We start from the raw sequence: 13,273 nt of genomic DNA on the forward strand, positions 1-13,273 counted from the left end.
ATAGGCTGTCAAAAAAGCACTTACACAATTAGTTGCATACAAATTCAGTTAGAACTCCAGTTTTTCAGCATTTCAAAAATTAAAATTTTTGAAATTTTCATTTATATCCATTTTGTCTACATGTTGATAAATAAAACTCTTCCCAGCCTTTTAATAAGAAAATATTATTAGTCTCATTTGTCACTTGTACATCTGTACCTGAATACTTTATCAACTGAAACACAAATTCAGAAAATTGTCATTATTCTCAGAGACAATAAGGCATAGAAATAAATATTTGCTTTTACATTTTTTTCCTTTTTCTTCTTCTTCAATCTGTGTTTTAAGGCTCAGAGCAGATATTAAGAAATATCAATTTTTTATAAAAAGTTTTTCAAATGTTTGGCCCAAAGTGAAGTTGTTCTGTGGAAGTTATTTAAATATTCTTCTCATCGTCTCAAGCACAACTTCAAAGACATGTTCATGCCAGGCATCCATTCCAAAAGAAAACTGAATTCAATGAAAAGTAAATAACTTAGGGATCTATAAATGACACAGCGATGTATCTCGTTCCATTTTTAACAGGAAGTCCTTCATGCAAATGCGTGAGTCTCCCTGGATGCATGAAACTCCAGCCTTTTCTTGGTGACTCAATAGAGCAATTGTACCTTAGAAATTTGCATCCACCTCCCTAAAAAAGATAGACCAATAAATGTATCAACTTGTTATGCTTTATTTTTAATGAGTGATAAAATTCAAATGATGATATCTAAGCAGAATCTAAAAAAAATAAGGCAAAGCCCTTTCATAATGACGTATTTCTTTTGAAAAATATAGAAAAAAAAAAAGCCATAATTACCTGAAAATCTTCTCCCACATTATTGAGTGCAATGTTGATGGTAAATGTAGAAGCGTCATGATGAGGGCGAAGAGAGCGCTGTCTTTCAGGGGAGTATTTTACTACAAAATTCAATAGTGCAAACCCCTAAAAGAGCAAAGTAAGTCAATGGATTTGCTTATCAATAACAATATAAAATAGCACATTTGTGTAAAAACTGGTAGGAGGTAGGCAGCAGGAATGGGAGGATAATTACCTTAGTATAATAGCCTGCAAAGACCTTCAGCGTAACAGGCGCAATAAATTCCCGGATAAAATGAAGCCATACATTCTCCAGATCAATTTGCTTCATGTGGATATCATCAGTTGGGACATTTTCATAACCACCAGATATACGGCTATCCTAAAAAGAATATTCATGACATCATAAACTGTGGTCTGTGTGCAATTCACACTTACATTATCTTGGAATTTTTTTCAACCACAAGATCATAATAGACAATAAAAATAACAGTTCAATTATGGTGTACCATCTGCTTTAATTGCAAAACTATCAAAATAACTTAGATAATATGGCTTTGCAAATGTATCAATGATGAAGCAAAGTACTACAGAGTAAGACTGCTTTCCTACTTATTTAATAGATATGTGAGGTCTAATGAGAAAGTAAATAAAATTGATTGCCAAAGCCTTCCCGTGTCCCCTAAAAAATGAGTTTTTTTACAGTGAACCTTCAGGCAGGCTTAGCTGGTGATGGGCATAGATTCTGTTTGTCTGCCACTTGGATTACCTATCACTGAAAATAAACTTTCCCTGCCAAGTTCCTCACTTTTATTTTGTGGCACCTAAAGTCCTTCCATGATTGCTTTTCATTATCCTACAACCTGCTGACTTCAAGTTCTTCCTCATACTTTGAACTTCTGTCTTCCTGATCAGCTAACTAGCTGGGGAATATATAATTGAGCAGAGGCAGTGATATTCCAGAATATTCCACTAAAATTCCTCAGTACTGTGAAGGAGCTGGCATCTGTGGGTTCTCAGAGGAAAAGAAATACCTTGAACCACCTACAGTAATGCTTTCAGCCAAGTCTCTGAATGTAAATGAAAACTGAATTACACCAAAGGCATTCAAACAGATTCCTCCTTCCTATGTTTACACAAAAAATATAGCTTTGGCAGTCAACCAGAGAAACTTTGTCTTGGTATTTTCACTATAGCTCACTGCAAAAATGCAGAGAATAAAAAGTAACCTTGGAGAAGAGCAGTATCACACAATAGGCATATATTACCTTACCATCCCCAGCCAGGAGACACTGACCCTTAAGGCCTAACCAGTGTAATTGGAGATGAAATTGAGCCCCGGATAGATTAAATGTTAAACAATTAGAACCAGAATTAGGCTAAAAACAAGAGTTCTCTTGACAGCCTTGGGTAGCCTCTTCATTTAGGTCTAAGACTCAGAGATGTAAGACAAAAAGGACAAACCTCCTCTACCTTCTCTAAATATCTACACTCCTCCTTGCCCCACATACACATTGTAGTTCTTTGTGTGAAATGACAACTTACATGATGTTTCCCCCCAGACCACTGGCCATAATGCTCCATTTCTTCCACCAATTCATCGCAGGCTTTTTCAGAAAATATAGGAAACCAAAAAACATCTGGACAAGGCTATATATAAAACATGATATCACCATTAAGAGAATAACATTTTGTGTCTTTTTACTAAAAATGGCATTTCAAAAGTACAGAATATTCAATATTTATCTCACTTAGATGTCTTTTTAAGAAGTTTGCCCTATATTACTGACATTACCGTTACAAACAATACTAGTTTGGTTTTTTTTTTTTTAAACAATTTCTAAGACTTTTATTTTCATTCATTTACTTATTTTGTTTGCATTTTAACATCTGTGCAATCAAGACGTGTCTTAGAGACACAATTGGCCAGGCAGCCATAGTGATGTAGTTGTTAATGCCACAGGGCACGTACACTTGGTCAGGCATTCATTCTGTCCTCACTTTGTGCGTTTGTATGTATCTGTGTGTGTGCACATGCACACATTTAGTTGGCACTGCACTTGTTGACTTGGCCTTTGAAACATCTTTTTAAATGATTTATACTACCACTCAATGAAATGAAATGCTATTATGTATACAGTGCTCTATAACATATATGCCTTAATAAGTCTAAAATAGCTCTTTCAATATGCATAAAATTAAAAATTCTAAGTGACTAGAAAACATTGCATCATAGTTTAATCGGCAGTATTTTTTTCCTTTCTCATGGTACACAAAATAACAGAGCATCTCAGAATTAAAGACATTTTAGACACTTTACGTTCTCTGAAATAAGGTATTAGCAATAGTTTGGAACACTAACCTCAAACAGAGTTCATTTTTTGTTTTTTTAAATTTTTTTTTTTTTTGCGGTACGCGGGCCTCTCACCGCTGTGGCCTCTCCCGCCACGGAGCACAGGCTCCGGATGCACAGGCTCAGCGGCCATGGCTCACGGGCCCAGCCGCTCCGCGGCATGTGGGATCCTCCCGGACCGGGGCAGGAACCCATGTCCCCTGCATCGGCCGGCGGACTCTCAACCACTGCGCCACCAGGGAAGCCCAAACAGAGTTCATTTTTTAAAAGACCTCTCTGAGAAGAGACGTTTGGAGCTCAATTTCTTTCAAAGATAAACTTTCATTGAAAGAGGCCTACACCAGAGATCTGCCAAAATTTCCTTATTTTTTGAGATAGCTATAACATTTGGAAGTATGCTAAAAAGATGGCATGATCTTAAAATTATTGTTAATTCTCATTTTTCTACATGTTTACAACTGTATGACCCTTAAGGCTGTAAAATTGGTAATTAAGTCATATGAATTTTACCTAAAGGATAAAGTTTCTCCACTTTCACAACATCTGCTGCTAAAGCAGTATTGCATTAATAACATTCCCTGCTGGAAAATATAGCAAAAATGCTCTACATATCATAGTAATTATTAATACAAACCTGTTCAACTATATTTTCAGTGAAAATCTTTGAATAATCTCGGTTTATATACTTTTCCTTCCAGTCCTACAAAAAAATCAATTGCACAGATTAAAGCAAAAACCTTTTCATAAATACTTTAATAGAAAATATAAAGTACATGCACTTTAGAAATTGCTCAAGCAATTTATAAATGACTACATGTAGTAGACAAAGTAGGAATTTTCAGAAACCACAGTTTATGTTTTTTTAAACTTTGCCTGATTCTATGTATGTTCACATCATTTTCTGAAATGCAAAATTTTTATTTACGGAGTTTTATAACTCAGGATTTTAAAATTTGAGTAATCTTATAGTCACTATATTTGTATGCTATATTCTATGCATATAAATAGGTGTAGGTAAATATGTGTGTTTTAAAAGTAAAAGATAAGGAACATAATCCTACCAACAAATATTAGTAAAACTTAATTAGTAAAAATTAGTAAAATTCGTAAAAATATTAATCAACTTGGCCTTACTTATAATTTTATAGTGAATTACTCTAAAATAATTTTGATTTTTTTTAATATATTTAAATTTTCTGCCTTCAGTTTTAGATGTGTATCAAAGAATGATCATGGGGTTACTATTTCATATCTTTTAGTCACTGAAATTAAGGCATAAGACCATATATTGAAAAATAGCTCCCCTTCATACTAATTCATGAACCTGAATCTTCTCTTAGTCCAATCACTGACACCTAAGCCACACACTAAGATACATCAATTTTTGTCAATATCAGCTAAGGAATCCTTTTCCTGGGTCAAGTGTTTTATTTAAAAGCCCAATATTTAAAGGGTTTATATTAAAATATGAGTCAATATCCAAAACGATCTTTTCTTAAATATATTTAGACTATTTAACAAAATTCTTAATTTTCTCTTTGCAAAGTACAAATTAAGTGAGCAAACAGGAAAGAATGGAGATACGGGCTCAAAATAATTCCAATCAAAATACGTTTCAAAAATATTTGTCTGAAATATATCTTTGAGGCCACAATTCAGAAGGGCCCTGATAATTTATTTGCCATTCTTAGTTTTGCATATCTCTGCTTATATGTAACTCAGAAATTTTTGATATGGAAGAACAAAAGTTATCTTCAAATTCTTTAACAAATTTAATTTATACATAGTATATCACTATAAGGATCAAATTACTGTATTATCTCATTATTTCCTTTAATATTAATTGGTTCTCTGATTCCAAAACAGGGGGAAAATTAGCAGTAAATAATCATACATAACATTTCAGAATCTTTAAATATTTTTAAGTATCCTTTCCTGGCATCATTATAGATTTTTTGAAGTTAAAGAAACAAGCTCCTAAGATTTTACATTAAAGCATTAATATTAACTTTTCATTTTAGACTGCTTTTCAAATGTCATGGGACAAACTGACTTTACTAATTTCTTAGAAGTTCTGATAATGGGATAATCATTAAATATTTTGCTATGGGATACCCCTCATGAGGCATATCAGTCAGGCTAATTTACCAAAAACAAAACAAAGCATGGAAAGAAAAGCAGTTCCTATTATTTCTGATATATTCATTGCATACTCTCTAAAGATTTGAATCCTCACACAAATATCTACAGGATATAACTTGGGACATTTTTTTCAGGAAGCTAATTACTACCCAAGAAATCAAATAATTCTGTCTCTCAAAATACCAAGAGATTCAGTAAAGTAAAATATGTAATTCCACCCTCACCATTTAAAAAAAGCCTCTTTTAAATTCTACTCCTGTGAAAGATGGAGATATGCAGCTAAAATGAAACAAAAGTATTTTTAAAATACCCCAAAAAAGTCAAAAGATATTCTTTTTCCTTCAACAGAGTTCCAGAGACCATTAAATTTACTATTCCCAAAAGTCAACTACTACAAAATAAAAGACAATTCTCATCAGGTGGATTGAGTCTTTGTAATTTAAAACTTTTACTATTGGTAAGGAGAAAACCATAAATAGTAGTATTAACAGAGATTAGAGTATTTTCCCTTGAATAATTGTGCCAACCAACCCAGTAAGACAAAAAAGGAATTAATGCCTACATGATTCAAATCTTTCAGAAAAGAAATAATTTTGGACTTCAAAAGGAAATCGCTTCCTCAACTTAAGACTTTATATGCTGAATCCACTTACTCTGCAATTTTCTCTAGCTATCTTTGGTGTACATTCGCAAAATTGTTATAAAAAACAAACAAAATGATAAAGTAAAGTCCATTTTCACAAACTAACTTTTTGAATTTTTTTCCTGAAAGTCAAAATGTAATATTGTCACACGTGACCTACTTGTAAACATTTTCCCCTGAAATTGTGATTAAAAATTTGTTGGAGTTTTTGAATATATAAAACAGAGATATTGGGAGAAATCAAAGAAACTGATAATTCCTTTCCCCAAACCTCATATGTCTTTAAAAAGAAAGTTCTTAGTCAAGAAATATAATTAATTATGCCTTAAAAAATATAATTAAAAATACCTTTTTAAAGCCTCTTACCATATTTTCATATTATTAACCTAATTGATTTATATCCATTTAGAGTTATAGGAAAATAAGTAATAAATGAAGCTGAGCATGAAATACATACCACAGGATTTTCAAAAATCTGCCAGAGGTCATTGTTATAATGGGAAATATTATAATTAGCAGTTGATAACAGTCTTCCAAATTCATGTCTATTAGAAATGTACATAAACACACCCTATATGCCAAAAAATAATAGCATTAATAATCTTGGAGGAAAGTACAAGAACATAAATTTAACCATAGGAAAAATATACAGAAGATATTAATTTCAACTTTTATATCTCATTCAGGAACATGCATTTCTATTTTTCATATAAAACATGCATGATTTAAAATAAAAAATAAAATTTTCATTAATTATGAATTCAGACACCACACAAAACTAATTGATAGCACTGACACTCAACTGAAAAAAAGAAGAATAACTGTTTTTGTCCCTTTCTCATTGGTCTTAAATGTAGACATCAAGGAAAAAGAATTCCTGTTTGAAAGTAGAAATATTTTTGAGACACCAAAGTGCAATTAATTGTACCTCTTTCAGCTTCTTTCCCTTTCAAAGAAGATATCACATTTTAAAACAAGAATTCAAAGGTCAATTTTATTTTGTCAGTCTATTTCATACTTTTATTGTCCTGATATTTAAAGACTGAACACAGAAATTACTCCTGCGTTATGAGGCAGCTAAAGAAAATCAGTCTCCTGTCCTTGCCCCAAACCAAATAAATGTGGCAAACACCATTAAGGTAAGGTTGTTTCTTTTTGTACCTGTTTTAATAGTAAAAGAGTTAGTTAGTAATAAAAAAAAAATGGTGAAGAGTACCCAAATCTCATTTTAATCAGGATGTACTTTATACTTACTCCTACTTCTTCTCTCCCTTAAAAAAACAAAAACTGGAAAAACTAGTTAAAGTGATTTGGATTTAACTTTCACATTTGTCAACCATAAAATCTAAATCAGCCCAAAGAACTAAGAAGTGAATATCACACAATGCGTACCCCAACATGCAAAGCACACACATACATATATAGATTCAGAACCAAAGAATACCGACCAGTCACACCAAGCTAAAAGGAAAGAAGGCTCTTAAACTTTACTTCTAGACAATATCTAGTATTTTAATTAAATAAACAAAATTAAATAAACCAAAACAAGTAAAAATAAATAAAAATAACACCTTTGGGGGCCTGAGCATTTGGAATGTTTCCGGAGTAGGGGAGTCTTTTTCCCTTTGTAAAGTCTAAAATGAAGAGAAGGATTGGGTAAGTTGACCTGCACACCCACTCTCTCAGGTATTCTTAGGTAAATAAAAATAGCAGCCTTTGATCAAAAGCTGACATTCTGAAATGTCCTTCACAGACAACATGCAGAACAAGCAAAGCTTACAGCGCACACAAAGAAACAACTCCAGCCCTTTTTTTCTGTTGGTCAAACATAAATCCAAGCTCATTCCTTAGTAGAATTTTTATTAGATACAAAATTAAGACAAAGGAAAAGTGTGTAAGAATGGCCATTCCGGGATGCGCTGTTGAGTCAAATTAGCCAAACATGAGCACAAATTACAATCACAAGTACTGAGTATATTCAATATAACAATGGACATAAGTTTATAGGAAAAAACAAATATATTCAAACAATACATGCCTTATTAAACCAGAAAAAAAGTACTTGCCAACTTTCCTGATTTTTTCCAAAATCACATTTGCTTAAATAAATTTGAATAAAATAACCCAACCATTTTAAAACAGAAAACCATATAAATGTTTTAAGATGTATTAACACATTTTGAAAAACAAACTATTTACTACAATCACTTAAGTTTTATCAAGAAAGTACATTTGTAGAATAGCAATGTATCATTAATTTTTCACATAGATTAAATAGACTATATGTTTCGATCCTCCTCCCAGATTAGTGGTAAGGAACTTACTTTTTGAGAGTATGGGATTAATAATGATAGAGAAAATATGGACATTGATTTTAGGACAAAAGTGTGTTTTTCTTAAATGTGTAACAGATCATTTCACCCAGGCTTCATATAGTTAACTTTAATTAGGTCAGGTTTTAACTATAGAATTTCAAATGAAAGTAAAGGCAAATTCTTAAAAATGCAAAGCTGATTTGTAATAAAGCTATGTTTATTATTGAAAATCTTACTGTTGCTTATGAGTTAACCTAAGCACCTAACTTTTTTCAAGTTGTTTCTATAGGTAAATGTTCCACAGGTAAATTATTCTCCATAATTGCTTCCAGTATTTCAATACAGAACCAGAAAAATTGGCTAGTACTACAAATTAGAAAGAAAAAGGGCACCAAAACAAATGACACATCAACTGGGAAAGCAAGCCATCTTATAGAGACATTCAAGAAAGCCATCATTGTATACCATACCATTTCTCTAGCATTTCGGCAAAGAGCCATATCAGGATCCAATTTATCACGAACAAAATAGTTCCTTTCATTCATCTCTGATCGGAGTGTCTTTCCTTTAATTAAGTACACGTTAGCCATGTATGGGACATTCCATATCCCTCTGAAAGTAAAGATAAGACGTTCCAAAATACCACAAATACGAAGTTTTATTTTTATGTTCTTAAAATAAATGCCTTCTATGTTTTCAAATTTTGCAGATATAAACTACTGAATCAAGTTACACACAAATGCAAACACATTTAATGACATCTGACACATATATACACACACATATACATGAGATTACTTGGTAAACACTACATACTATGAGATAAACCACTATCTCCCTACATAAACTTCATTTTAAGGTTGATATGTTTGGCATTTTGGCTGTCATCCCTCACTCTGTTGATACAGCTAGAGTATAATTTTCTGTTGTACATATAAGATTAAGCAGTCTGATAGCAAAAAATAGCACACCCAGCCAGTGGCGTACTGCAGCCAGCTCACACAGGCTCCCCAGAGCATTTAGCTTGCCTTCCGACTTCACATTGGAAGCTTGAAATCAGCCGTGGTAGAACTATTCAGAACACAGAACTTGGCAAACACTACAAATCAGGGCCTCCTCCAACCCAAAGAACTACTTGTTAGACATTTACCAGCACATCACTGAATACAGCCTAAAATTCTCCTAAAATATAGCCTTTTGAAATTCATTAAGCTATCTCAATTGTCTGTAGAAAAAGGAAGATATAAAGAAACATAGCTAGAAGTACATGAGTGTTGGGAGACACTTTATTTTGTCCTTTATTCTTTCCCACACCTGTCTCCTTACTCTGAACATGACTCATTTCATAAAAACAATATAATAGAGGTTCACATGAAGGGATATACCTTTGCTTTTAGAGCACTGAAAGGGAAGATCCTGACCAAGGAAATGTAGTTAGATATTGAAAGCAATATACATAACATCATTTTGTCTTACTAGATGAGCCTCAAAGGAAATGGCCAATCAAAAATATACAATGTGTCCGCTGAATTCAGAAATTAATCACTGGTATGGTAGAGTGTGCACTGTTTCAATTTTAAAGGAAAACACACAAACACACACACACACACACACACACGATGTCATTCTTTCATGTAGCTTTTATACACAAGGTACATTCTTCTATTAACTAAATCAAAAACCTCTACTTTATTCTTTTCCTTACACTTTAGACAAAATTACAGGAGGTTGGACAGAAAAACACCAGTGCCTAAAACAAATGAAATATGAGTTCTCTGTTTCTACTTCTGTGAAGCCTTATTCCCGCTATACCCACAGACAATATCAGGCATATGGTCTATCCTGATCATTCCAGAATCAATTAACGTACTTTGAAACAACAGAATATGATCTTAATAGTATTTTCTCAGTTATCATGCTTCTTAACTGCAGCTAACAAAAGCCTTTATCGTTTACATCATTCAAATTTACTATTACTGTTTTTACACCTATTATTATTTTCACAAGCAAAACATCTCTTTACCACTCAACTGTTCAACAAGAAGTGTGTGGGAGTTTTTTTCCTAAATTTTCACCCTTTTTAATTGAGCTGATGTATCTGAGAAATTAGGCAAAGCACTTAATGTCTCAGTAACTCTGGTCCATCATCTGTATGAAAAACAGGATACATTCTTCCTTAATATTACCTTAGCAAAAAAAAACTACTTCAGGTGTGATTAATTTTTAGTTTAAAAAATATCAATTGTTGTCTCTGAAATAAATATCAGTCATGCACATACTTTGTAGTAAGTATATTCTTTTCAAACTCTAGAAATGGAAATCATACTGGCAAAGCAATTTCTCTTTAAAGCAGAATATTAGCTATATTACACAGAAAATTCTTGCAAAAGGAAATGTTGGAAGGTTTGATTGTTGGTGTTTTTGTTTGCTCATTTATAAAATTTTATAAGCTATCAAACAACCTTCGCCCTGGCCACTAAAGAAATTAGCTAAACTAAATTCCCTTTCCAAACTTTAAAGAATATTCCTCTTCTAACAACCATTAGATGACTACCCATGGTAATCATACATTGGCTTTTAGTATTTCCCACAACTGAGAGTTTGTGCCTTTGAAGATTTACAACTTTAAGAACAATTTTTTAAATATTAGTTTTACACTAGTATTGCAGGATCCCAAGTGGTCTCCAGGTCTTCAAATTTCTATTTAACATAAAGAGATAAAAAAATGTTTGAAAATTCAATATAATATTAACAAGACCATATCTTTAGATAAAAGTATTTTACATTAAAAGATCAAATCAAGTAACTTACACTCTATTCCCTTGAACAATATCCACATAATCTTCAGATCGAGCGTAGTATCCATCAGGACTCAAGGCCCCCCAGAAGTTGGACCACAGCTTTCCATGACGAGTTACAAGAGGAGCAATGATCTTTCTAAAGAGAAGAGAGAAAAACAAATCCAGATAATTATTTATTTTTTAATTGCCACAGAATTATGTGTTTTGGGCTTAACATGACACAGAAAACAATAAAGTTCATTTAGCACACATGTAGTTAGTCCAAAAAACTAAATGTAAAATAAAATAGAGAGGAATTTCCTCCCCTCACTTTCTTTAAAAATAAGTACGTTGCTGACTTTCAATGATGTTTTTTTAAAAAGACTAATGAGAAAGTAAAAGTAATTGAAAATGCGAATGAAAGTATAAAAACAACTTTTAAAAGTATCATACTTATATCCAAAAAGTATAACTACCTTAATTATTTAGTTATTTTAGTATTTCAAAAATTATACTAAATGAAATCAAATATTTTCATTGTTATTAGGCAGACGTAACAGTCCCTGGTGCATTAAGGTATCCAATAAATATTTGCTGAATAAAAAAATGTATGAAGATGGGCTGAGATATTTGTAAGTAGGCCAGTAAGTTAAGCCTTGAATTACTTTAAAGTATGTTTCCGTTTTTTTTTTTTTTTAACTTTTAAAATGGGTTGTGCTAGCCCTGGCAACACTAAACATTTTTCTGGTCTTTTGACTATTTTAGAAAACAAAATAAAAGGTGATTGCTATACCGTGCTGTCTCACTACCTACCAGGAAAGCAGCCCCTTTAAGACAAGTATATGTTACAAATTCAAAACATGCCAGATTTCTTTTAAGGAAATCTAATTTATAATGTGTCAACATTTTCCAAATGAGGTAACAAAATCTGAAGTTCTGTTAGAACTATTTTTAAAATGAAGTAAATTGTAGTGGTGTCACACAATTTTGAAGAAAATCTCACACAACTCCTCCAAGAGGAAGGTTATAGACCAACTATTTCCACAAAAAAAAACGTATTTCACAACCCTCCAATCTTGTGAAGAACAGGTGTGCCCTTTCTCTTACCTATGGAAAAGTGACACACAGTCTGTAAATACACTTCATGCAAAATAATGATTGTAGTTTATTTTTCCTGGTTCCTATTAGAATAAAATGTTAACCAGATACATTTACATTTTGTTTTGTTTAGAATACTTACAATATTGGAAATAAAAGCATAAATTAGAATCTACATATTATGTTAATCTAAGGAATGAATGATAATTCAATGTCGATAACTAACAAGATCAAATATTTAATAGAAAAAAATCTTGTAATTTATAATCTTAGCTGCCTGACAGCTGGGGAAAGAGACATTGAAAAGCAAAATCCATCTTCTGTGTGCCTCAATGTTTTCAGTATGGAATTAGAAGATTAATACTGAGAGGTTTTAGCTTTTGAAATAATAACTGAATTCTCAAATTGACAAATTATACAAACGGTAGATTAGTGGAGTATAATAGACTTCTTACATATTTTATTCAGCAAAATGAAAACAGTAATTCTAACATTTCATTGCTAACCATTCTATTTGTTAAGAGAAATAATTGTGTTAATATATGTGAACATACACAGAGTAATACCTGGCACTTAATAAGCACTCACTAAAGGTGGGGTATTAGTGAGAGTATTAATAGTAGTAGCAGTAGTAGTTGTAAATGAAGATTAATATCATTATAAGCTGGTATAGATGCTGCCTTTTACGCATTTCAATTCAGTTAAATGAAAACAGGTATTGCCTAGAGATAATTAGTTCAGTACTAAACAAAATCACAGATCAGGCTGTGCAATAATATGTACCTCTGAAATTTATTTCATATTCTAAGAACTTCCAACTCTGTAATAACTTCTTAGGTCAGAAGTTTTATGAAATTCTACTTTAAAAATATCTGTGGAAAATAAGACAATTCTATTTTTAGATAGATCACAATTTCATCTAGCTTTAAATAGAAAAATAGGCCAAATATAATTGATAAACATCACATTTGTGATTGTAACTAATATTGAATATTTTGAAATTTTCATCAGGTTGTTTCCTATTTGACTTCTTTAAAAGAAAACTAATTACTTAGAATTGAAAGTTTATAAGGTGTAGAAAATAATTTCTTGTGAGCTCCCTCA

The 13,273-nt window shown here is 32.0% G+C and overlaps 1 protein-coding gene across 2 annotated transcripts in view; it reads right to left on the reverse strand.

The window, feature by feature from the left end:
* Positions 1-514: 514 nt before the first annotated feature.
* Positions 515-13,273, reverse strand: part of PLOD2 (procollagen-lysine,2-oxoglutarate 5-dioxygenase 2) — a gene marked incomplete at both ends in the record, with an annotated part of 105,877 nt that continues 93,118 nt past the window's right edge. Inside the window, 9 exons of one of the 2 annotated variants that reach the window (XM_079705458.1) lie at positions 515-670; positions 839-964; positions 1,074-1,220; positions 2,384-2,488; positions 3,826-3,891; positions 6,434-6,547; positions 7,548-7,610; positions 8,762-8,903; positions 11,103-11,228. In XM_079705458.1, coding sequence (XP_079561584.1) covers positions 515-670; positions 839-964; positions 1,074-1,220; positions 2,384-2,488; positions 3,826-3,891; positions 6,434-6,547; positions 7,548-7,610; positions 8,762-8,903; positions 11,103-11,228 — 1,045 coding nt within the window. The remainder of the gene's footprint in view (positions 671-838; positions 965-1,073; positions 1,221-2,383; positions 2,489-3,825; positions 3,892-6,433; positions 6,548-7,547; positions 7,611-8,761; positions 8,904-11,102; positions 11,229-13,273) is intronic. The other variant, XM_079705459.1, reaches the window with a different exon arrangement.

The sequence above is a fragment of the Hyperoodon ampullatus genome, assembly GCF_949752795.1.
Source record: "Hyperoodon ampullatus genome assembly, chromosome: 5".
Taxonomy (NCBI): domain Eukaryota; kingdom Metazoa; phylum Chordata; class Mammalia; order Artiodactyla; family Ziphiidae; genus Hyperoodon; species Hyperoodon ampullatus.